Source organism: Arvicanthis niloticus, chromosome X (genome assembly GCF_011762505.2).
Source record: "Arvicanthis niloticus isolate mArvNil1 chromosome X, mArvNil1.pat.X, whole genome shotgun sequence".
Lineage (NCBI taxonomy): Eukaryota > Metazoa > Chordata > Mammalia > Rodentia > Muridae > Arvicanthis > Arvicanthis niloticus.
In genome coordinates, this window is record NC_047679.1 from 61,324,236 (window position 1) to 61,349,480 (window position 25,245).

Below are 25,245 nucleotides of genomic sequence, written 5' to 3' on the forward strand. Positions count from 1 at the left end.
GTCACTTCCAGGCCAGCCTGGTCTATACAGAGTTCTAGGACAGCTGGGGATATGTATAGAAACTCTGTCTCTAAACAACAACAACAACAAAACAACAAAAAATAAATAAATATCCATTGCAAAACCTCATTAACTGATGTTGATAAAGTTAGCAAGCATGAGTCCTTATAGCATAAATAGTTGAAAATTTCCCAGTCACTCATATATATCCAGAACTGTTAATGTAATTCAGGGGTTCAGTATACTTTATCTATAGGTCTAATCAAATTCCTACTGATTACCACCAGTGGCCAATGTTAAGTAGAAAAAAGTCATTATAATGATTGCAAGTTATCATACATAAAGGGTTGGTCATAGTAGCACAAGCCTTTAATCCCAGAACTAGGTAGGCAAAATGAGGCGGATCTCTGTGGGTTTGAGGCCAGCCTGGTCTACACAGCAAGTTCCAGGACAGCCAGGGCACAGAGAAACCTTGTCTCAAAAACAAAATAAACAAAATCTTGTTTTGATTCTGGGACAAAAATTTAAATATGAGGTTATGGAGAGAGAGGAGGGGATTAAATATAAATAAAAAGGAACTACTCACCAAGGAAACTGAGCAGACCTGCCCAAACCTCAGATGTCCTGGAACTCCATCTGGATGCAGTGAAGACACAGTGTCAGAGGCTTATCAATTTACTCTTCCCCCCACCCCTCTTCTAATATCTCAACACCTGTAATCATCTTGAAGAAGTTAAAGAAGAGGCAGCGACCCTATTCCCTGGGCTTGGGGACTAAGGTGGTTAATATTGGGCTGTCTTTCTAGGGAAAAGTAGTGGTTTTGTTGGAACAGGGAGGATTAGCTAGGACTTATTGCATAGCCATAACCTATTGGTAGAAATCTGTATAATTATTATCAAGATAAAGTTTTAATTTCTTAAATGGTACAAAATTTACTTTGATTTCAAATTTAAGGCCTTCATTGGTACGAGCTTCTTATTGATATAAAAATGAGATGAATATTGATACTCTTGTGGGCATTGTGCCTGTATAACACATTTAGGAATACAAGGCTTAGACCCAGTCCTTCTTTAACATTTTTAACTGATTTGGGATGGTTAGCCTATGAGTTAAGGGACTATAGAAAATTCATGGCTTTGAGTTTATTGTTGGGGTGTTTTCTATGTTTTATTTAGAAATATCTGAGAGGAGTTAACAGACAACAGTCCAGGTTACCTTACATGGATAGTTGGTTTTCAAAACGTCAGAAGTCCATAGAATTGGCGTTACAAATATTTCTATATTAATGTTCATTTTGATTAGAGACCTGTCTGCTCCTGACAGCTTCCTGTCGTGGATTCTAAGAAGAAATTGAGCATCCTTGGAGTTACTCCAGTTGTGGTGAGACAGCCACTTGGCAAGAATTGCCTCTTTCCATCTACAGACAAATTACTGTCCAGAAAAGGACACACTTGCAGAATAGTTGACTGATTATATCTGCCTAGACAGAGTAATCAGCCCTTAATAATCCTGCATCACTAAGGTCTGTCAGATGATTCTGGGCCAGAAGGCTGAAGATTTGATGCTCCATCATTCGGTAGTATAGGGTCTTTCCAGGTGTTCAGCGGTCTCTATAAATTGGCTAAGTTTTAGAAGCTATGCTTAGTGCTTCCCATAATTTCAGTTAACTCAGTCATTCTGGATTTCTGACAGGGTTGAAAACTTATAGTCTCATAGCCAATCCTGGCTATTTACTTTGAGAGAAAAGATCTGAGTGGATGGTTTTCAGCTGACATTCATTCTAAAGCCAAGAAAAAAGCCAGGTTCAAAACTAAGTGTTTTAGTTAGGATAGATGACAGAGGTTCTGGTTAGTCAACAAAATGATGGACTGGGTATTAGGACTATCTTGTACCTCACTGGTACAATTAGGAATAATTATGCTCTAATTATATTTTGAGAGAAAAGTTTTATTTTAACAGGAATGGCAATATGTAGGAGGAGCTAAGGGGAAAGGAGTACTGAGAGGAAGAGATGGAGTAAGGAGAGGAAAAGATGAAGAAGAGAAGGTAGGTGATGAGAGAGAGAAAGAGAGAGAAAGAGGAGGGGCATGGAGGCAGATGTTCACGTGTCTCCACCAGTCAAAGATAGTTTTATATATCTAGGTTGGGTATTGGGTTACACTTCTGATTGAGCATTATCAAACTTATAAAGCCTTTGATTAACATTTAAAAATGTATAAAAGCGCCGGGCGGTGGTGGCGCATGCCTTTAATCCCAGCACTTGGGAGGCAGAGGCAGGCGGATTTCTGAGTTCAAGGCCAGCCTGGTCTACAGAGTGAGTTCCAGGACAGCCAGGGCTACACAGAGAAACCCTGTCTCGAAAAACCAAAAAAAAAAAAAAAAAAAAAAAAAAAAAAAAAAAAAAAAAAAAAAAAAGTATAAAAGCAAAAAGGAAAAGGAGGCATGGGATAGGGGTTTTCTAGGGAGGGGAAAGGGGATGGCATCTGAAATGTAAATAAAAATAAATACATAAATAAATAAAAAGGAAAAATTTGGGGTAGCTCAAGGAAAAAAATCTTAAGCCCAGGGAGTAGAATAGTAAGTCATAAAACCTTTTTTTTTTGGGGGGGGGGTATTTTCTAAGAACTTTTATCTGAAAATCACATGACCTATTAGATGAAAAGAAGTTTCAAGTTTGCACTGACAAAAGTCCATATAGTATGCAAGGTAGTAAGAACTGGTATTCAGTCTAACATAGTGTGTGATGTGTGAGACAGAATTGCAATAACAACAACAAAAATAAGTCAATAGTCACATTGCTAAATTTCAAGACAGGGAGGACATCTACAGAAAACTAGAATCCCACTCATGTGCATGAAGCTTGTCTTGGATCCAGAGATTGGGTTGCTGAAACCACTTCGGGTACAGAGTGTTAGGATTTAACTTACAAGTTAATTCTTCACAGTGGCAAAGGCTAAGGTGGTGGTTCTCAACCTGTGGGCCATGACCCCTTTGAAGGTTACATATCAGATATCCTGTATGTCATACATTTATGATTCATAGCAATAGCAAAATTACAGTTACGAAGTAGTAAAGAAAATAATGTTATGGTTGGGAATCATCACGATGTGAAGAACTGTAATGAAAGGTTTGCAGCATTGGGAAGGTTGAGAACCACTGCTCTAAAGAAAAAAGTTAAGATCATTTACAAAGATGAATTCAGCTGTTATTTGGGCTGACATCATTAATGAGCTTGAAAACTCATTAATTTTTCTTAAAGGTCTACTAATTTCTTGTTCTCTCTCCCAACACTGATGCTTTACTAAAATATTAGTGTGCACTACTACTAATTACTTCTCTTTTAGAATCCAAGGCCTTATCAAATGTCCTCTACTGTTCCTCCTCTCAATAAGCACACACTGTTGGCCATAACATATTTGAATGTAGTATCCATACATACCAGAGCTCCAAAATAAGTCAGCCTTATGTACCCAGCTTTTCCCATTTTACAGAGAATGGACCTTTATCCTGAACCTGAGGGGATTATCTTTCTTTTTCTCTTAGCTCTGTCAGATCATTTTTATAGTATAATGAAATGACACTGTGTCACGTACACTCTAGTTACCAAGGAATGGAGAAGAGACCACCACACAGTACGTCCTGAGTGAAGATACACTCCAGACATATGATTTCTCATGAGCTCCATGAACAGTGTGGACACAACAGCGTCAGAAATATCAGAAACAATCTCATGACTCACTTCTTCGTACATGGCATCAGACCCTGTAACCGCAAAGTCTCCAAAGTAGAAAGAACTCAGAAAACATATCTCAGTGAACATCCTCTTTAAAAATATGATCCATATGCTCACTTTGGCACCACATATACTAAAACTGGGACCAAAAGCAAACAGAAAAGTTCGCTTTAGGTGATACTTATATGCATGAATTAGCCTCTGTTTTATAGCAGTTAGAAAGGAAGCCAACAGAAATAACACTAGAAGTAGGTATCCTAGATGAATCAAGGGTTTTGTTTCTTTTTTGTTTATTTGAGATAGGGTTTTTCCGTGTATCTGACTGTCCTGGAATTCACTCTGTAGATCAGACTGGCCTCGAACTCAGGGATCCACCTGCCTCTGCTGCCTCTCTAGTGCTGGGATTAAAGGCCTGTGTAACTTCTGCTTGCCCTGATGAATCACGGCTTTTTGATTTACTTACTAGCTACAATATCCCTAGACAAATTACTTGATTTTACTGAAACTCATTTTTCTCATTTGAAAAAAATGAGAGTCGACAGATAGTCGTTATGGTGATTAAGACTATATTTGAGGAATAAATTTCGTAAACTCTAAAGCTCTTTTAAAAATTACAGTGCTTAAAACACAGGAGGTAGAGATGAACAATCCTAGGGAGGTACAGTCCAATACAGGCTACAAGCACCAGCTGGTAAATATTATCTAGGAAGAACATCATCATACAACTCCAGAGAGCAAGAATGTGACTTAGTCCCTGACAATTTTGAGTTGAACAATTAGAAATATGTGATAAAAGATTTAGTAACTAAAACTGTCAAGGACAAGATATGAGGTCAGACTAAAACAAAAAACAGGTATGCTTTTTGTATACAAGAGTGGCTCTCATTTATAAATCAAAACTGAACATATGGAAACAATCCAGAACTATCAGCACTCCATTATTGACATTTTAAATGAACAATACCCAAGGGTAACAAAATCTCCTGTTAAAATGTCTAATACACAATTTGGAAAGCATATTTCATTGAAGCTGACATTTTGTCAAAAAAAAATCTAGAAACACCTTATGACAAGTTTTCTCTCCACGAAGTGCTTGACAGAGTACACAAAATTCCTAGTACAAATTATGTGCTACCATACAATCTAAACAGACAAAAATGAACCACAAAACACCACTAAAAGTGAACGAAATATTTATCAATGTTAATTGCTTGTATTAAATGATTTGAAATGTTTTTATTTCTTAAAATGTTTCTGAGAAACTTTATAAAATTGGAAATTCTAAGGGCACTGAGCAGGCATAAGTAGAATTTGACAAATTAATGAACATATAATAGCATGACAGTTTTGAAAGTCCTTAGTATATGTTGAAAGATTAGTATGCTAACACTTTTGCTGAAATTAGCTACTAGATGTTTCTATTCTGCAGGTGAGAAGTAACTGTATTAAGTTAGGTACTATAGATGGCAAAGGAAAGGTAACTAAAAAGTTACAAAATAAAAAAATGTCACTCCAAATTTGGGGGGAAAATAATACCATAAAATATTCATTTTATTTAAAGTTATGTTTGGTCTACCAGCATTATGCATCATAAAAATGCTTTAAGTACTTATATAAAAATCTTGAGACAAGAAATGAGTTTAAATATAGCACCAAAAATCCCACTTAAAAATTAACTCACACACTCAACGTATTAGTTTCAATTTATTTTGTGCATTTTTGGAAAGTAGCTTTAAGGAGTAAGTGGTAAATAATATAGAGAAAGCAAAGGGGACTCTTCCCTCTTGATCTTCTCAATGAGGCAAACAATCTTCTGAATACTTCAATAAAGTTTTGTCATAAAAATTCTTTAATTTTTCTATTTAAGAAATCTAGCGGGTAAAGAAAATACGAAAGCCTTCTAACAAAGAAATTTTAATGTAACATATTCACATAGTAAAAGAGGGTTATTTTAAAGCAGTCAAACAGCTACACAAAAATAACACAAATATACCCTGACCTCAATCTGGGTATTGTGAAAACTGGGCTGTCAGTCAATAGATCCAATGCCAGAAGAGAGGTGAACTATTCTAAGAGTCTTCTCAATTCTAAGAACACAAAACAGACAAGCTACATATAAAAGATGCAGACCAGTCTTTTGGAAGCTTATTAATCATGAATTCTTGACATTGGGAGAAAACTTGTGGGTATAGATTTAAGGCCAAGGATGAGTGTTCCTGGTAAAACATTCAGACCCCAGCTCGCTTCATTTCTCTCCCTCCTAGATTTACATCAAGTTAAAGCACCACTTATAAGAAATTCATAGTCAACAGGCAATTTAACCTCAAATAAAAAACACTGGGTATCCATAGCGCAGCTGTTAAAATTTAACAGTTAAGCATATTAGAAATCTAGCCACCTCAAGAAGCTCTGCAGAATCAAGAGCTCACAAGTGCTTGGGACTGCTATTTAAGGCACCAAGCAGCCCACATTTTAAAGTGTTACCATCATATTGATTATCTAAAGGTGATCCAAAAAAATATTAGTAAGAATAGGAAACATCTTTTCTTTCATAAGAAGCAACTCAGATTCTAAGAATTAAAAAATGATAATAAAATATCTTATGACAAGACCCACAGATTACATGATACAATCTCTAAAGCTGGATAGTTAGAAAGGTTAACTTCGTAGTTCTTATTCTTTTGTCTTGTTAATTTATCTCTAGTATGAATTAAGGCATAAAGCATCGAGAGTGCAACTGATTCCAAACAACTTGGAATTTTATTGTAAACATCCCATAAAGAATGGCAACAAATTTAGTCCAGTATTTTTGTCTTTGAAAGTAATTGCTTATAATGACCAACAACTGCCAAACAAAACATCTTTTATAAACCAAGCCAGTTTTGTTTACCTTTCTTCCCCACTGAATTTTAGTTTAATGGACATTCTGCCCATACACAACAGCACATCAACTATTAACTGAATGTTTTTCCATTTTAAAATTTATGGACACTAAGAACAAACATAAAGTACAGCTTTGTTAACACTGTGTAAAGGATTACAAAAAACATGGATGATAAGTTACAGAACAAAGAAATAAATTACTGATTGCCATCACCATGGTATTGTTTAAAAAATTAACATTTGTAGTACTGCCTAATGTATATTTGGTGACATATGCAAAGACACATTTTCCAACTGGGTTTCTAGATATTTCAATATGGGATTTTTAAAAGTAAATTATGAATGGAGATCTCAATATGTAGCAATAATTTTATTTTTTTAGAAAATAATTACCATGCTTTTATATGTCTAAGTCCCATATTCTAGATTTAATTAAGATAGGTATAAGAATAAGAAATGGGCATACATATAAACATATCTTAACTATAAATTGTAGGGTCTTTCTATTTTTTTCTCTCAGAAATGAATGTGAAATTTCCAGTCTGGTTGAAGTATGCTGAGTGCAGTATTCATTGTGAAAAAGAAGTAGATATAAGAGGAAGCCCGGGAGGAAAGACGACAAAAGAAATACTTAAGGATTATAAGACCATAGTAAGGAATAAATATCAAGAATCCTGAGTGCTCTCCATATTCCATAAAATACAGCACCATAAAAACATTTCACTTTAATTGGATTTTAACCCAAACTTTGTAAATATGGTAAATTAACACTTGGGTGTTAAGAGATGTAAAGAAAAAAAAACAGCATGCAAATAGTTCACCATAAATTTTAAAAATGAGCCTTAGAAATGATCTTAGAATATTTTCAGTAACATTCATAAAGCCTTGCATGCCACCAAGATGTTGGTGAATGTGGTTAGCATTTAAAATAAAGGACTTTAAATGTCAAAAGTACTATTCCTTCCCCCAGAACTATTTTCAAATGTTATTGTAATTGTTTAAAAGGCAGAATATCAAATTGTAGTGAAAATCACATGTTTTAAGACTCCTTTTTAAGGGCATGAAAATGCAGCTTTAAAGAAGTACCAGTTAGCAAATGTGCAGAAAATGATTCCATATATCCTAAAGGGGTGTATCATTACCACAAACTTACACATTTTGAAAAATGCTCCAAAAAGTTTTATTCAAAAGTTAGAAATGGCATTCACATCTTTCTCTTTTAATCACTGTATTGTCTGATGACAATCTACATGATTAAAACAAAAGATAAATCACTCTAATTTACAATATCTGAAAGCCAATTTAGGCGTAGGAGAACTAAAGTGTGTAGAAGGAAACTTAGGAATTTCACTCAGTTCCTTGGCCTCTGTGGGAAACAGAGCACCTATATTTTATTCTATAACAATTTCTAGAATAAACCTGATTTTTGGAGAGGGAAAGATAAAATACAAACAAATGAAAGACCAAATTAAATTAAAAAGAGAGACACAAATACATGACAAAACCAGAACTGTCATCTAGAAGACAAGATGACATGGATGATTAAATGTTAATAAATGCACAGACTGAGCTCCAAAGAGGCAAATTATTGGTAGACAGTATCCTACATCGAAAATAGTCTCTCTTTTAATGTCTGGGATAAGGTATGTCAAACTGGAAAAAAGCTACATACATACAAGCACACAAAGACTTTTACAAAAACAAATTTAGTCATTAGGCTAGTGGGCTTGTGCATGTTTTGGAGAGCATCCTATTGCTAGATGAGATACATACAGCAAGCCAGAGAAGAAACACATAATTCAACTTTATAAACATATACACATGCTAAGGTCATAAAGCTTGGAATCTGAACATTAGCATTCTTGAGAAATATTATAGCTTACTGACTATTCAGATATAGCAGAGGATTAAACTTATACATGTGTATGCTCTCATGGGCCTAAAGATAACAGTGGTCTTCATTTGCAAAATTCTTAACTCATTCCCTACTTTCTTTGCTATGGCTGAACCCAGATATTACTTAGGTTTAAAAGATCTCTAGAAAACTGAAATGATAAAGTATTCAATATGATACAAATTATGACACATTTGTAGGAAGTGGTATTAAAAAACTTAAAATATAAATTGGGGAAAGGGGAAGTCCAGATTAAAAAAGTAAAAATATTATTTTCCAGACTTTTATTTTCACACTTATGAAAATAATTTGCATGCAAACAGAAAAGTATCTGTTTGATTTATAATAAATGATACTATGCTCACCTAACATACCCTGGTGACTAACTCTTTAAATTCTAATGACTGAAATCAACATCACAGCAAAATGCTGTTCACTAGTATTTCACAGTATTTCACTACATATAAAATATGCTTTAAAATGTCTTTAGCCTTATTATTCTAATTATGTAAGCCTAGAAAATCTTGACATTTGGGGAATAAATGTGGCATTTTTATTTTTCAAAATAAATTATAAATAAAGCTCCAGACTGCTAATATCATACAAATGACAATTCTTCTACATTTCAAGAGGTCAGCTCTTCATGGAAGAATGTCAACAAAAGTTTCATACTAAAATGGTACACATGATACACATTTGGGTATATCCAGAATTTAAGCAACTATAAGTATGTTGATTGTTGTAGGACAAAATGTTACTGACTCCAGGAAAACACAGGCACAATTTAGTCTAAATGCCCAAGAGATGAATAACTGAAATAGTATATTTTAGTAAAAAATCAAATATAGACTCTCAAATGGGAACATTTTGAATCTATACTATAGCTAAAATGGCAGTTGAGTTTATAACCAGAAAGTTTTGGTATAGTGAAAAAAAAAAAAAAAAAAAAAAAAACAACAAAAATATCAGCTTGGTCTGCTCTCTAGCAACAGACATTAGTGCCATTAACAGTTCATTATATTTTCTTAAAGCCTGAACATCATTTCTACTGCAAGTGAAAATTGCTTAAGGGTATTAGTTCAAGAATAAAGCCCCAACCCCACCAAAAAGCAAAGTTATGTGTGTACTCCTTCCTCTGCACTTAACAGATTTTCAGATGCATGAAATGATTAAAAGCATGAGACAAACACGTCAGCTTAAGAAATATCCTGGACTACCAGGCATACATTAAGAAAATGTTTCATCACACAAGTTTGATCTAAGTGTAACAAAACTGCTGTTACAAAAGCAGAGATCAATTATTATCCCCCCTCCCACTTCAAGAATTTATGTAACAAAGTAGCACATCTGCTATCTCAAATCTGAGGAATAAAATTGATCTTGGAACTGAAGCTCACTTGTGGAACCACGTGCACTCTATTGCTGTAAACAAGACCATAGATGATTTTATAGGGGTTTTCTTATTTTGTTTTTCAACTATAAAATAACGATTCAAAATATCTGTTTGCAGTGCAATGAGGCTCTTTTCTGGAAGTCTAGAACAGAAGAAGCCTTTGGAATGAGGACAGAAGAACCTATTAAAGTTGCTTCCAAGTATTAGCTAGCCAAAATATTCCAGCTCAAGTTAGGTACTTTGATACTATTTAAGATTCAAATGAAAACCAGTAACTCACAGCTGTTAAATAGTAAGTAGTAGCAGATATATATATATATGCAGTAGAGCAAGTCTACTTACACAGATATGTTCTATAAAAGCCTAGAGCATATAACACTTAGGAAATCTTGTTAATTACAACTATTAATTTGAGAGCCAATATGATTATTGAAAATTCTCAGCTTATAACTTAGGAGTATTCATCCCTACCAAGCTTGTTCTATTTCTCCTTAGTAATGAGTAACAGCATCTATTTTCCTTAGCATTTCCAGTAGTTGTAGTTAATAGAGGTAGCTGAGCTACTGTTCAAGGAAGTTATTCTTTGTGGATGAGGATTTTTTTTCAAATGTTTAAGTTACATTTAAGCTACACAAGTTCTATTAATGCAATAAAATATAACAGGAAAAGAAAAATGGATGCAAGAAACTTTTGCATTTGGCACCTTGTCTAGATTGATACCTCAAGTATTCTCTTTTAATAAAGTTAATGCACACATCAGGACACACCACAATGATTTGCTACATATTTACAAGGCACCAACCCTTTCTCACCTTAAACGTGAATTAAGCAAATCAATGAAAAGCATATCAAGATACCCCCCACCCCACCCCAAAACTGCAGTATAAATATATACTTCAGTTCAGTACAGTTCGTGAAAGTTTGGCCTGGGAAGAGTAAAATAATCCAGATCGTTCTTACAATATAGAAACTGTAAACATTTAATAGCTGCCTTTAGGATTGGTGTATTGTGCAAAAGTTATTATTACTGGGTATAGGAATCAAAATGGCAAAAACAAACTATATAAAACTCTGTAAGAAGGTGCTATACTTCTGTGATACAAAAGCAAAGAGGGATATCTTATTGAGATAAAAATGTCATGCTACTCTTAAGAAGCAGTATGCTCCTTTAATGTAGTAAATCTGTAGTGTGTCTGTGGTGTGTATGTGTGTGTGTGTATGTGTGTATGTATGTGTGTGCGCAAGTGAGCGCATGTCCGTGCATGTGTATGTGCACACACGTGTATGTGTGGGCAAAATTTGTTTTAATTTAAGGCCTAATGAGTAAGGCTTGTTTGAACAAATGAAGTGTGGAGATTTAAAGTCTTGAAACAAATGTATACTGGCATAATGGAAAAGCACCAATGTGAAAGGAAGCAGAAGTCCCCACACAACTTGCTTTGTAGATTTTCTGATAAATTCCCTGCAGTAGAAGGCCAGTGATTTTATTTAAAAATTATTTTAAAATCTTTAACTGTTAATAATTCCATCCCATGAGATGGCTAACCCTGGCTTTTTCGGTCATTTTACGTACTCTGCCTGATCTGGATGTACCAAGATTCAGAGGATCCTCAGTGGACACAAAGTTGTCATTATCTGAATCATCATTATATAAAACAGTTCTCCTGCCTTGGTTTCTTGTTTTGATCCGTGGAAGTCTACTGAAACGTCCTGAAAACATCGTATCAAACTCATCATCTGCAACTCGTGCTCGTTTGGCTCGGCTCGATCCTCGAGAGGCACCTCTTCCTCCTCTCCCTCGTCCTCTCCCTCTCCCCCCACCTCCACCTCTTCCTCGACCCCCTCGCCCCCTGCCACCTCTTCCTCTGCCTCCTCTACTCCATCTACCCCATCTTCCCCATCTGCCTCTTCCTCCTGTGCCTCTCGTCTTCCAGTTTCTTTTTCCATTGGCATGCTGTTTTCTGAGTTTCCTTTTAGGTCTGGTTTGTATGAATTTGCTATAGTCATGGTCTCCGTCAACATAATCTTGATCTGTTCTGGATGTGGATTCAGAGTCAGAGTCAGAGCCAGAGGTACTTTCTGAACTTAAACTGGATCCTAACTCTCCACTCTCGGAGGAGGATAAATGTGCTTTTTCTTTTGTTTCTTTCATTTCTTTTTCTTCTCCTCCCATGCTTTCATCTTCTTCTGAAGCACTGAGCAGTTTTCTTTTGGCTCCTGTCCGGGGCTCTCTGCCATCAGCATTTGTAAGAGGGCCATCAAGGGAGTGATCTAAAGCAAAATGAATCATTTTTAAAAATTAGGTCTTGACACTGTAAGATAGTCACTGAGATTAAAAATCAAAACCATGTATTAAATTGATTGGACAGATTCATTGAAAGTATTAGGAAAGATACTTAGATATATTTAAAATGAATGATATTAAAGTTTGATTCTTGTTTCACTGCTTCTTTTGGAGTTAATAAAAAAGATACTGAAGGATTGTGGGGTTATCTGGACAGAAATTTTAGCATTAAACTTAAGAATTATAAGGAAACATAAATTACACGTTTCATTCATTCATTCACTTAACAAATACTTGGCAGTAATTAGTATGGAGTATTAGTATTAGACGGAGGTTAAAACTTGATGAATGAGAAAGTACTTGCTATCATAGTTCATACTACTGAGGATAACGTGACTAAAAAATGCAATGTTAAGTAGAGATGAGTGTTAATGATGGCTGTGTCTAGGGCGTGCTATTTAGAAAGGATGGAACATATAAAGAAGCAATTAAGGAAGTGACTAGAGAAAGACAGTGATTTACATTTAAAAAAAATTCCTGCTGTTATATAGAGAACAGATTGTAGGAGGTAGTTAAATAGAAGTGGATATCAGCTGAACTCTGAAGTTAGTAGTCTAGGTAAGACACAATGAGATGCCAAGAAGTGATGTCCATAATCTACTCAAAGGTTTTGTCCTAGAAGGCCAACCAGAATAAATCCTTTATTTCAAAGGTGTAAGTAACTAATGGGATCTGTTGAGAATGGTTGATGTCAAACACTAAGAACAAAACATAGTGTATATCCTAGATTTTATAGTGTAAGAAACTGGGTAATGAGTAGAAGTATTTGCTAAGTTGGGGAAACTGAAGATTCAACAAGTTTGGGCAGTGTGCTGAGAAAAAGTCAGTAGAAATCTTTTTAAAAAGACATGAAATAGTCAGAGGTTAAGAGGGTAGCTCAATGGTAATATGCTTAGCATGCATGAGAGCCTGAGTTCAGCTCCTGTTATACCCTTGTATATACATATCTAAGCATACCCCCAAACAAGTGAAGACATTATGTAGGTATGTATAAAAGCTGGATCTCATAAGATTTTGGAGTTAGAGAGAATAAAATTTCAGTCCAGGGAGAGCAAATAAAGGGCAAGAAAATGGATGAAGAAAGCAAGCTATATTAACTTAACATTTACAGATAAAGAAAAAGCAGCAGTTAAGTAATAGGGAAGAAATAGCCAGTGAGACAGGGAAAAAAAGAAAAACAGGAACGGAAACCAGAAGGAGAGGACTGGTGATTACAAGTACAACATTAATTTACTAGGTTGAGGTTTGTTTGGACTGAATTATGTGCCTTCAAAATTCTTATGTCAAGGGCCTAACTCTGAAAGTGCTTGTGGATACTGGAGCCTTGTATGAAGGAATGAAGGTCAATTGAGATCTAAAATATTAGAGAAAAAGGAAGAAAACTGAATGTTGAACATTTCTAAGTTTCCCTCTCTCCATCACACACACACACACACACACACACACACACACACGGATATACATACTGTATCTCCTATACAATATATAAATATCACCCCAAAGCAGTGGGGCCAGAGAAAGAGTAACAGAGAAATATAAAGTCAGACATATGGTCTTAAGGGACACAACTTAAATGTATTCTATAAGCCTGGGGAAAATAAAGGTCTTTTCAGATAGTGATTTCTGTGCACTTTGGGACTTCAGAACTGTGGGAAAATGGAGTCTTGTTTAAGCTTCTCACTCTGGAGTCTTATTACAGCTGTCAGAAGTGACTAATATACTCAGCTACAGACTTAAGTCGGTATCACAAAATAGCAGGAGATAAGATATTTTAGCAAAGAGTTATAGAAGGACTACAGAGATGGTCAAGAGGGCCTGCTGTTCTTGCAGAGGTCAGTTCTCAACATCCACATGGATAGCTCAAAACTGCCTATATGTCTAGCTCCAGGGGTGTGCACACTGTATTAACATGCACAAACTCACAGACAGGCACAAACATATGCACATAATTACAAATAAAACATTTAAAAGAATGATAGAATTAACAAGACTTTACAACTCTGTGATGTGAGAGATAAAGAGAGAATTAAAATTCCTGAGTGCTAATTTACACTGCCTTGAACTTCAGTATTATGGACATTAAGTCACTAAGATAAAAAAAAAATCTAAGGTAAGCTTAGACTACCCAGTGACATTATACCTTTAAAAATAAGAGATTGAAGTTGAATGAAAATGCTGAGTTTTGAGACACAAATATAGTGAACATGGATGAAATTCACTTTTGTTTGTTTGTTTGTTTGTTTTTTCGAGACAGGGTTTCTCTATGTAGCCCTGGCTGTCCTGGAACTCACTCTGTAGACCAGGCTGGCCTTGAACTCAGAAATCCGCCTGCCTCTGCCTCCCAAGTGCTGGGATTAAAGGCGTGCGCCACCACCGCATGGCTGATGAAATTCACTTTTAAGAAGCACCTGGAAACACTGGTGAAATGAGAAGATGCTAGAGTTGATACATCAGGAAGAATGGTTTAAGCCAGGAATGGTAGCATACACTTTTAACTCCAGTACTCAGGAGGCAGAGGCAGTCAGGTCTCTGAGTTTGTGGATAACCTGGTCTACAGAGTGAGTTCTACACTAAGAACTACACAGTGAGTCTCTGTGCTAAATGTGATGACTGGCTTAGTCAACAGATTATCATTAGATTTCTTTATTTACAGGAGCCAAAAACATCTAGTGAGCTAAACAGGAAAAAACTCTTCACAACAAGCAAAGCAAAGAAAAGCAAAAGAATTCTATAGAAATATCAGTAGAGGCTATAAGCCAGTAAATAGCTAATAAAGGAGGAGTAAACAGTGTCCAGTGTCTTAAGTACTAAGAAAAGGAGCATAGAGGAAGTAATAGAAAGGCTATATTACTGGTGATTTGGGCAGAAGAGCTTTTTGGAGAGTGGCTGGGGTAATAGGTAGGGTATAAAGGACAAAGGGATCCTGTATAAAAGAGGGAGAAAATACTGTCTATAAGATTTTCCTATGAAGGATTTGTGGCATAAGTATGTATGCAATAGAATCAGAAAAAAACAAAATTGTGAAATGGAAAACATAAAAGCACATTTTAAAGTACTATGTTTCAACTACTTGTCAGTCTTTTACCTGAGATCAACTATAACATGTTTCAATATTTTTCATATAATCGGCAATATATTTATAAAGTTTATAAAGTAACTTGGTGGTTATAAATCATTGCATATGAAAATCAACATCCAGTTTACATACATATATACATATATATGTATATATACATTTATAGATTGTTACTAGATTATTATACATATAGAGAGAGATAAAATAATAATCTAGTAACATACTTATAAAAGCAAATTAAGTATTTTTATAAACTCAAATAGTTGAACATAGAACTTTCTATGAGCATGCTCAGGGTATGTGCAGTACTCTGTATAATAGCTTCTGAATAATAGTAAACTTCATATGATCATGAATTAAGTCAATGATTTCTGTAAGCACTGTATGTTTTTTTTCTTCAAATAAAAAGTTACTGGAACAGCTCACAAGACCTTTAAAAATAGAACATTTGAGTCTATTTCATTTTTTATTGACTTGGTTTAATATATGAAGAATCATAAATGTGTTGAAAGTCTGGTTCTTATGCACTTGGGAGATAAATTCTTTATTTCGTTTTTATTCTCCTATTCATTCCATTTTACATTTTCTTTTAAAGTAATTATTAGACATTTGTTCCTAATTGTTTTAAAATTCCCTTTGACTTAAACTCAAGCATACTGCAATTCTTACTAAGTGCTAGGACACACTAATTGTACTACTCTAACATACCAGCTAATGATTCATTATCCATTATAAGAAAATAGAGAATATGTTACCTATCTCATATTCGATTTCCTACCTTGTTTAGCTGGTAAAACTCTATTACGGAACGATTTGGCTTTCCCTGGGTCATGGCTATTTCCACTTCTACTATATCCACTGAAACTTGATGGAGAAAAAGGCCCATCTCCTTCATCATCAAGCAGATACAGTGAAACACCTTCAGCAGCATCTGAAACTTACATTTTAAGAGATTTTAACATTAACAAAATTTCATTTGTTTCTCAGGAAAGTTAATATGGGCTGCTGTATTATAAAATTCAAAGTTGCTTTACAACTGGTAAGACAAATATACTCCCAGATTTTGAAAACTCAGAACGACAGTGAGTTGAAGATCTACCTTGGCTATTTTAGCAAGACTTTAAAACCCACCCCCAAAGTAAAAATAATATTTGACGACAAGAGAACAAATAGTTAAACTTTCAAACAAACTGCCGAAAACAAAACAAGGAAACACTTCTATCACATGTTTAATCTTCAAGTCTTATGTTGACAACTACATTGTACAAATCCTCTTGAGTTCTTATAAATACAGTTGCAGACTTTCAAAGGAACATCAAAATTCCTCTAGTCAGGGGAAACAGATGGCTCAGCATTTAAGTACATTGGCTGCTCTTCTAGAGATTTCAACTTGGATTCCCAGCACCCACATGGCAGCTTTCAACCATCTGTAATTCTGATTCTAGGGCACTTGACACTTGCTTTTGGACTCTGTGGTTATCATGCATACACATGGTATACAAAATACACATAGGCAAAACACTAAAACACAAAATAAATGCCTTAGAAGGGATTTTCCAAATTACCTAGTCAAACAAAGAGACCAAATCACTTGACCTAATGTCTTACTGGAAGGCCATATAAATAGCAAGCCAAATGATTAAAAATGCATTTTTAATCTAAATTGATTGCTTTTTGCACTCTCTTCGGTGGTATCACTTCTATATCCTTGAATAAGCATCAAACTATAAAAGAAAAAAAAACAAAGATATACTTACCAGGAGAAGAAAAAGGAGAGCTAGTCCTGGCATAAGCCACTGAGGTATTCTGGTCATTTTTAGGCTGTAACTTCATTTGCTTCTGTTTCCCTTTTGGACTGAAAAAAAAAAAAAGAGACCATCTTTCTGTTAGTAATTCAGTATAATAAATAATATGACAGAAAATTCTTAAGGTGACCAAAAATGAAAACTACCTAAAATCAAGTGATATATTTAAAATTGGCGAGCTGACAAAGTTAAATGTCAATAACTAAAAACACGAAAAAATAAAAGTAAACAAAATAAACATTAAAGGCATAGGAATATCCACATAAACAATAGCTTAGGTTCCAAACTCTATCTTTATATAAGAACAAGAGTTCCTGAATCTATTGAGACTTCTGGAACTTATTCATGACCTTTCACAAATGAGGTGACAGGCACAAAAGGCTGTAAAGCATCAAATGCTGCACAGACGCGCTCTACCTCGGAGCTCTGCTGCCCGATAGCGAGCTGCTGCTGCTTCTCAGACGCTTTCTGTACCGTGGTGCTCTTCTCCTCTTCTGACTCTGGATTGCTGACTTATATTCCGAGATGATATTTTTGATGTGATTTTCAAATAAGGCAGACAATCTCAGTGTCATGCTATAGATCTGGAAAGGTGGAAAGTACAGCCTTGCTTTAGCACTTACTTTAGTTTTAAGAAAAGTATGAGCATATCTGGACCAATATGCACATCATCTTTCCAGATGGAAAACACATCCTATCTACTTGAAAAATTCTTGAGGAACTAAGATGTCATTTTCATTAAAAATAAAATAATAAAAGCTTTAAAAGATAATATTTAGTTCTGTGAATGACATGAACAAACCCTCATATAACAGGAAATCTTTACTGAAACAATATTCTATTATTATATTTATATAATATATAATATGGTATATAATATATACCATAAAAATGTAAAGATACAGCTATCCTTTGGCTAATAGTTTTACTGCTGGTAATCTGTTATAAGGAACTATCAAGGGACTGTACACACATGAAAACATGCTCAAGGATATTAAAGACATTACCAACAGTCATTATTTATATAGAGTAAAAAATTCTTTCTTTAAAAATCAAATTTTCTAGCAAGAGGATACTAGTAAAACAAAACTCCAGTAAACTATGACATGATCAAATAAAAGAAAATTTCAAATATCTTATTTTAAACAATCATAATACAGACTAGAGCATCTGCCAACTCTCAGAGAAACATTTTCCTTGAAGTAAATAGCACACTTAATGTTGAGTCCCCCAATTGATCAATGTGCAGAAAAAAAAGAGCAAAAATGTGCTCAGCCACAATCAGTCTCTCCAAGGCTCAGGAATCTCCAAGGAAGAAAGGGGAGAAAGATTTTAAAAGAGTCAGAGGTGGTGGATGACTTCAGAGAAACAGTGTTTTATAGACATAGCAGGACAGATGCTTGTAGGGACCCAGAGACTGTGAAAGCATGCATAAGACCTACTGAAGTTCCAGACAGACAAAATCCCAGCAATAGAGGACAGAAAGGTTAATATGCATTCCTACCAGTTGCTGAGGAGCTAAAGCATGAAAGTTGGGCATTTTTGTTTTGTTCTGAGTGATATAACCTCTGGTAGGCTGACTGTATAACAGAAGAGGCCCCAATCAAAAGACTATCTGGGCAACACAAATTGGCTTGATGAGTAATGATTTTTTTAAAGGATATTTCAAAGTTGGGTGGGAAGGAATGGGAGGTTTGACAGAGTACTAAGTATGTTCAAAATATAGTGTATGAAATTCTCAAATAATTAGTAAAATTTATTTTAAGTCATAATACATATGTAACAAGACTTGAAATGCAAAATCAAATGTTGTAAAAGTATGTGAATAAGTATTAGTATAGTAAAGGATTAGTATAGAGAGTCCTAGAAGTAAGCACATTAAATATTACCTATAAAAAATGTGATAAAGTTTGAGTTTTAAAAATATTTTTCTATATTTTTAAACTTTCTATAGAAATTATATTACTCTAAAATTTATGATGAAAGGAGAAAAAGTAAATAAATACTACAACGAAAGGAAGAAAACCAAAAATTATGTCTAGAGAAATTAGTGAAAATTCACTATATGTAAAGAAGTTGAAGCACGTAAATATACACCTACCATACAACTAGATTGACACTTAGTTGGATACGAGTGACTCCAAAAGAAAACAGTACTGTAAGTATTTCTTGTTCTCCAGATATTATCAGTTTTGATAATACATAGGAAAATATTTTATGTAAGTAAGAAAAAGGTGGACCTTCCTAATAGGGTTCACTAGTTGTAATAACAATGGGAATATCTACATTAAAAACTAATTAAAAGATTTTATATAAATTAATACTGTCAACTACCTTTATTTTTAGATTCATTTACAGGGGAATTGAGTATTTAAATCATTAACTTTCTTTCTTTGTCATTACTCTGAAAAATGTAATTATCATTAAAGAATAAAGAAGAGTTAGATGGAAAAGAAAAAGCTGCCTAATTTCAGAATAATTACTTTAAAAGCATATTTCCACATGCCTTGAAAAAAATCCAGAATTCAGAAAAGATACTGAGAATCAAACTTCAATAATTGTGTCAAATACTAGACTAGAATATATTTGTTTACAAATCTTAAAAACTGTGGAAGAAAAACTGCCTGATATATATAACTGTCCATTTAATATTAGTTTCATACCCTTGACTTTTTATTAGAAGTATAAGCTTTGGAGTTGCTGAATATTTGGCGAACATCTTTATAAAATTCCAGAGGACTATCATAATTTCCTGATTCCAAAGTTTCTTTCACAGTGCTGAAGTCCATAGGTGTGTCTATAACATCTTGATAATCCTACAAATGATAATGTGTTATATTTAAATACTCAAATTGCAAAACAATTCTAAATAAAATAGTATGGAGAATGACATTACCCACTGATGCTAGTTACTCTTACAAAAATGCCACCTATATGTCTACCAATTTATTCTCACTCCCAAACCAATTCTTTTGTTTCTGAAAATAATGAGTTTTAAAGGTCAGAAAAGTCAAAGTTATTCATTGACTTGAAGTGATTGATACCTTGCCAAGTTATCTAATGACAGATGATGAGATTATTCATGCATAATTACATAAGTCCACTCCACAAATTACCTACATATTTCAAAGATTCTAAGTTATGACATTTCACGTATATTTTCATTAGCTGAAGTCAAAATTAACTGGCCATGCTTGTGCTCCATACCCCTTTTCTTGGTGTCTATATGCAGCTGAATCTGACTTTAGACTTACGGTTCTTCCAGCTTAGCCTCCCAAGTACTAGGGTTATATTTCTGCACCATTACATTTGGCTTCTCGTTTTAAATTTTCATTTCATCTAAACTCTTCAGTCTTACTGATTCAGAACTTACTTTGATTTTAATTAGGAGAAAAATACATTTTAACATAAATCTTTCAAGTCTAAAGCTATCATATAGGATAATATTTGAAACAGACATATACATTACTACCCTGATTACAGGAACTTGAGTAAAATCCATAGTAATGTATTCAGTCAATCATGCTACTTAGAATCATTAAGAAGTAAAACCATCACATTTTCTCTGGGGAAAAAAAAAAAGTGAAGTACCAAAATTGGCAGAGAAAAGTTATTATAATAAAGAAAAATCTTTTCTAAAAAACCCACAATTTCTTTTTTTTTTCTTTTTTCCTTTTTTGTTTTTGCTTTTCGAGACAGGGTTTCTCTGTGTAGCCCTGGCTGTCCTGGAACTCGCTCTGTAGACCGGGCTGGCCTTGAACTCAGAAATCCGCCTGCCTCTGCCTCCCAAGTGCTGGGATTAAAGGCGTGAGCCACCACCGCTCGGCTCCACAATTTCTTTAAATAGATTTCTGTAAGTTTTAAAAAACACCAAAAGTATATTCTAACAGGTTTTCAGAGTGAATAATGTTGGAACATAAGTAATAAGACAAAAAAAAATCAAAATATTCAGCTGACTATTTAAGAAAACCCCAGTGAGAATTATCATCTGTGATACAGAAATAATAGAGCATACTGCATGTTCTCTGCTTTGATGCATGGCTTTATATCTATGTCTACAAGTAACAACTATGACTTCATGAAGAACAACTGTGAAAACATGCTGACTCAAAAAATAAACAAATAAAAGAATAAAAATGACCAAAAATTAAATAAAGGTCTAAAAAGAAACTCAGTGAAGTTGCAAAGGGGGGGGGGGTGAGCAAATTGAACATAATTTGTATGCATTATGAAAAATTTAAAATGTAATATCACAAAAATAACCAATCTAAGCCTACCTCAGAAAGAGATGGATCTTGTCTATCTGGAGGAACTGATTCTGATGATTCTCCTTCTTGTTGTTCAGCCTATTTGGGTAAATAACACAGACTGTTTCCACATCACCATGACACAGAACAAGACTTTTAATGAAACTATGACTCAAGGCTTAAATAAACACAAATAAAAATTACGTTTTACTTGAAAGAAGTCTGTATTCATCAGATTTTGGTATGAAAAACCCAAGCTTTTTGTACCCAACTCATACTTCCTACTAACAAATCAAACTTTGTTGAATGTAACATTGATTTTCAGTTTCCTTTCCAGAACATACAAATATATATTACCAAGTATTTCCAGTATTTGGAGTTGTCACATATGTGTGTGAAAAAATATCTTAGACATAGGGCTGAGTGGTGCACGCTTTTAATCCTAGCATTTGAGAAGCCAGGTGGAACATGAACACAAGCTCAGCTTAGGTCTACAGTCAGTCCCACACCAGTGAGAAGACCCTTACTTCAAAGTAAGATGTAACTTTATATTCTAAATTGTTGTTAAGGTTATCTATGTTGAAAAGTAATTTTGGTATATGGATTCATCTAAGTAGCCATACTGATGATAAATTTACTATGAATTAGAAAGGTCTGACATATATTAAAAGTTAGTAGAATATACTAAACAAAGCATGAAAGAACAGAAAGGGTTTTTTGTTAGTTTGTTGTGTTTTAGACAGGGTCTCAATAGGCAGTCCTGGATGTCCTGGATTTCTGTGAAGATCAGACCACCCTCTAACTCCCAGTTATCCATCGGCCTCTGTTTGGGATTGAAGGCATGTGCCACCACATCCAGATGACTTGAGTTTCTTTTAGAAACTCCGTATTTTTTTATACTAAGTCCATGATAACTTAAAAAGTTATCACAAAAATTTTTCATGAACATATACTAATGAATATTAAGGATAAATTGTCCTGTTGGCAATTAAACAATGGCGTGCTTACTGGATAAGAATGAGGATCCGCTGGCTGTCGGAATGGCTCCGAGTCTTCCCGTTCATAAATGAGGCTCAGTAGCTCTTTGCATTGATTTTTCCAAGCATCAGGATTACACTTGAGAGACTGTCGTCTGCCTCGACATTTGGCCTACAGATATAACATAATTACATCTTTAACTATTCCTCGATCTTCTCATAAAAGCCTAATGTTATCAAAGTTAAGCTGCAATGAGCTGAGCTAACATATCTGTCATTCTAGCAGCAGTCACTTGTATAAAACACAACAACCACTACACTTTTATGTTTCTTAGTTTAAGTCATCATTCTGTCTGGCCAAAAAAAATAAACCAAAGCTAATGCCAACAATTTGGCTATTCTAAAATTTCATTTTAGGAAAATCTAAACTGCAAATAAACTACAGACAAGCAACCATTTCCCCACTCCCCTTGCACAGAAGCAGAACTTGAAGTAAAATGTTGTTGGCCTGTGGCCTGTATTTGGGAGCCTTATCTGTTTCTTGGATTGTAAAGACTGTTTATTTAAAGAGTATAAACAATATAATCTATCCAGGCTGCCTGCTTTCCTTGTGGGAATCTGGAACCAAGGTATGGGTTAGTCACAAGGCGCCTACATAACCAGTTTCTAATGAATGTCTTGGTAACTGAGTCAGGAATCACATACATGTTTTTTTTTTTTTTTTTTTTGCTTTTCATTGCTGGGGAAACAATAGGCTGTGTGGCCCCTCATCGGAGACAGAACATATAGAAGCTTATGATGTCATCCAGACTCTCCCTTCAGGTGATTAGGCTGTACACTGTACTGCTGTAATAAACCTAAAACATGTGTAAGCTATGTATTTGCTTCCAAGAGTCCTAGCTACTTTCAAAAATTAGGGTAACAGACTTTAGGATCTCTGACTCAGGAACCCTGGAAATGCTTTGTTCTCAGCAAGTCACATCTACTCACCCTCCTTCCAGATGAAGTGCCAGGACCATCTGAATCTAAGTCAACCATTTCTGTGTCCTAAATTATAGGCAGGGGTGGGGGTGGGGGGAACGAGAGATGCTAAGTTACATTCAAAGTGTTACAAAAGTAGATGTACATGCATGAGGAACTGGCAAAGATAATGACAGCTAACTTTGCTTCATTGGATGAGACAGCAGAACAAATGTGGGAGAGAGATTCACTCTAACTGTTGGCAATATGCTGTGCCCAGATTAGAAAATACACTGGGAGAAAAACTGAAAAGGCATTCTTTTAAAACTAGAATAGGGAATGAGGAAAAATGTGAAACTTTGTATTTAAATACATGTGAGCATTTAAAAAAACCTTATTCTATGTGAATTCTATGTGACTCATTCATATGATACACTACAATTCTAAAATACTCCCAATGAAACATTACTATTTCAAGAGTTAGTTCTCTACAGGAAATAGACATTTATACTAATTCAGTTAAGTATGTCTCTGAAAAATAGGTTTGATATCACAGCATAGAGACTCAGGTACAATTAGTGAAGGGAAAAACAACTGCACAATGGATAGGGGAAATCAAGCTGTTAACATTTGCCTAAACTTTTAATTCAATGCAAAACAGTAGTACTAGTTTGTAGAGAAATTCTTATTACATCAAATCCTAAATTAAAATACATTTATGGTAAAAGTCATAAAAGGTATAAGGAAGAGTGAATAATTATGCTTGGATTTTTAATAGATTAATATCTAACTCCTATATCACACTGTCCTTATTATTTATATAAATGGCATTTAGGTGTATTAAAATAGATTATTTTCTAGTCAGATAAGCTAGTCAGATAAGTTTTCACCAAGAAAAATAACCAAATCAAATAAAACGCTGAGTGCTTTGACTTTTTTTTAAGGCTAAAAGTCAGTACTGATTTTTAATCATATAAATGCACTGAGTTTCAAGGGATGATTGGTACTTGTCTCCCACTACACCTTGTAGATAGCACCACTACATTTTTGGTATGTAAGATTGGAATCCAGGTCAATAGAGCTTAATATATAAGATTTCAATGTTCAGCCACCTTCCAAAAGTTTTCACTATTTATAATCAATTACAGTATTTAACACTAACACTTGCTATGGCTCAAAGACCAGAAAAGAAATACAATGAGAATCATCAAGCTGTGATCCTTACCTCCTCCAGATCGCTGCTGTTTGGATCTTCTGCTTTGATTTTATTGTAAGTATCCAAAATATCAGTACAGCTTTGATCCCTAAGAAATAAGATAAGTAAGGCAAACTACATCCCATATTTAAGAAATAGGATGTTAGTGTCTATAGAAGATGACATTCCTTCTTACCCAATAAACCGAAGTAGGACATCAGTCACAATCTTGGCTGCTTTAACTATAGGACTATCTGGCTCATTGAAAGTCCTAGCATTATGTTCAATATAGCGTACCTCCCACATTAATGCTGATATTCTCCTATGAAATAAAAAAAATCTTGTTAGTATTGGCTTATACGTTTAAAATATATTCTAAGACTATGCATTATTAGACTATGAGGCACTTTATCATGGTATATCTAAGGTATTTCAATATATTTCAATATATGTATAGGACATATATGTATGTGTGTGTGTATATATATACATATACATACATATACATATATATATATATATATATATATATAATGTCACCTGTGCAGGCTTAGAACACCAGCATGGCCCAATGGATAACCTGAGGACCAGAGACTGATGCTCAGGATCACACAGTAGGAGAGAACCAACACTTGAAAGTTGTCCTTTGACCTCTGTGTGTGTGTAGTATCACAAATGTGGCTCTTCTGTTGAACCCCCAACATTCACATACATAAATAAATACAACAAAAACAATAA

At 34.5% G+C, this 25,245-nt stretch overlaps 1 protein-coding gene across 1 annotated transcript in view; it reads right to left on the reverse strand.

Annotated features, from left to right (window-relative positions):
* Window positions 1-6,474: 6,474 nt before the first annotated feature.
* Brwd3 (bromodomain and WD repeat domain containing 3) overlaps window positions 6,475-25,245 on the reverse strand; it is a 108,544-nt gene continuing 89,773 nt past the window's right edge. Inside the window, exons 33-42 of the mRNA XM_034485735.3 lie at window positions 24,704-24,829; window positions 24,538-24,616; window positions 23,343-23,399; window positions 22,384-22,524; window positions 21,406-21,474; window positions 19,792-19,944; window positions 17,546-17,712; window positions 17,081-17,178; window positions 16,102-16,260; window positions 6,475-12,174 (exon numbers count right to left, since the gene is read on the reverse strand). Coding sequence (XP_034341626.1) covers window positions 11,420-12,174; window positions 16,102-16,260; window positions 17,081-17,178; window positions 17,546-17,712; window positions 19,792-19,944; window positions 21,406-21,474; window positions 22,384-22,524; window positions 23,343-23,399; window positions 24,538-24,616; window positions 24,704-24,829 — 1,804 coding nt within the window. The 3' untranslated portion in view covers window positions 6,475-11,419. The remainder of the gene's footprint in view (window positions 12,175-16,101; window positions 16,261-17,080; window positions 17,179-17,545; window positions 17,713-19,791; window positions 19,945-21,405; window positions 21,475-22,383; window positions 22,525-23,342; window positions 23,400-24,537; window positions 24,617-24,703; window positions 24,830-25,245) is intronic.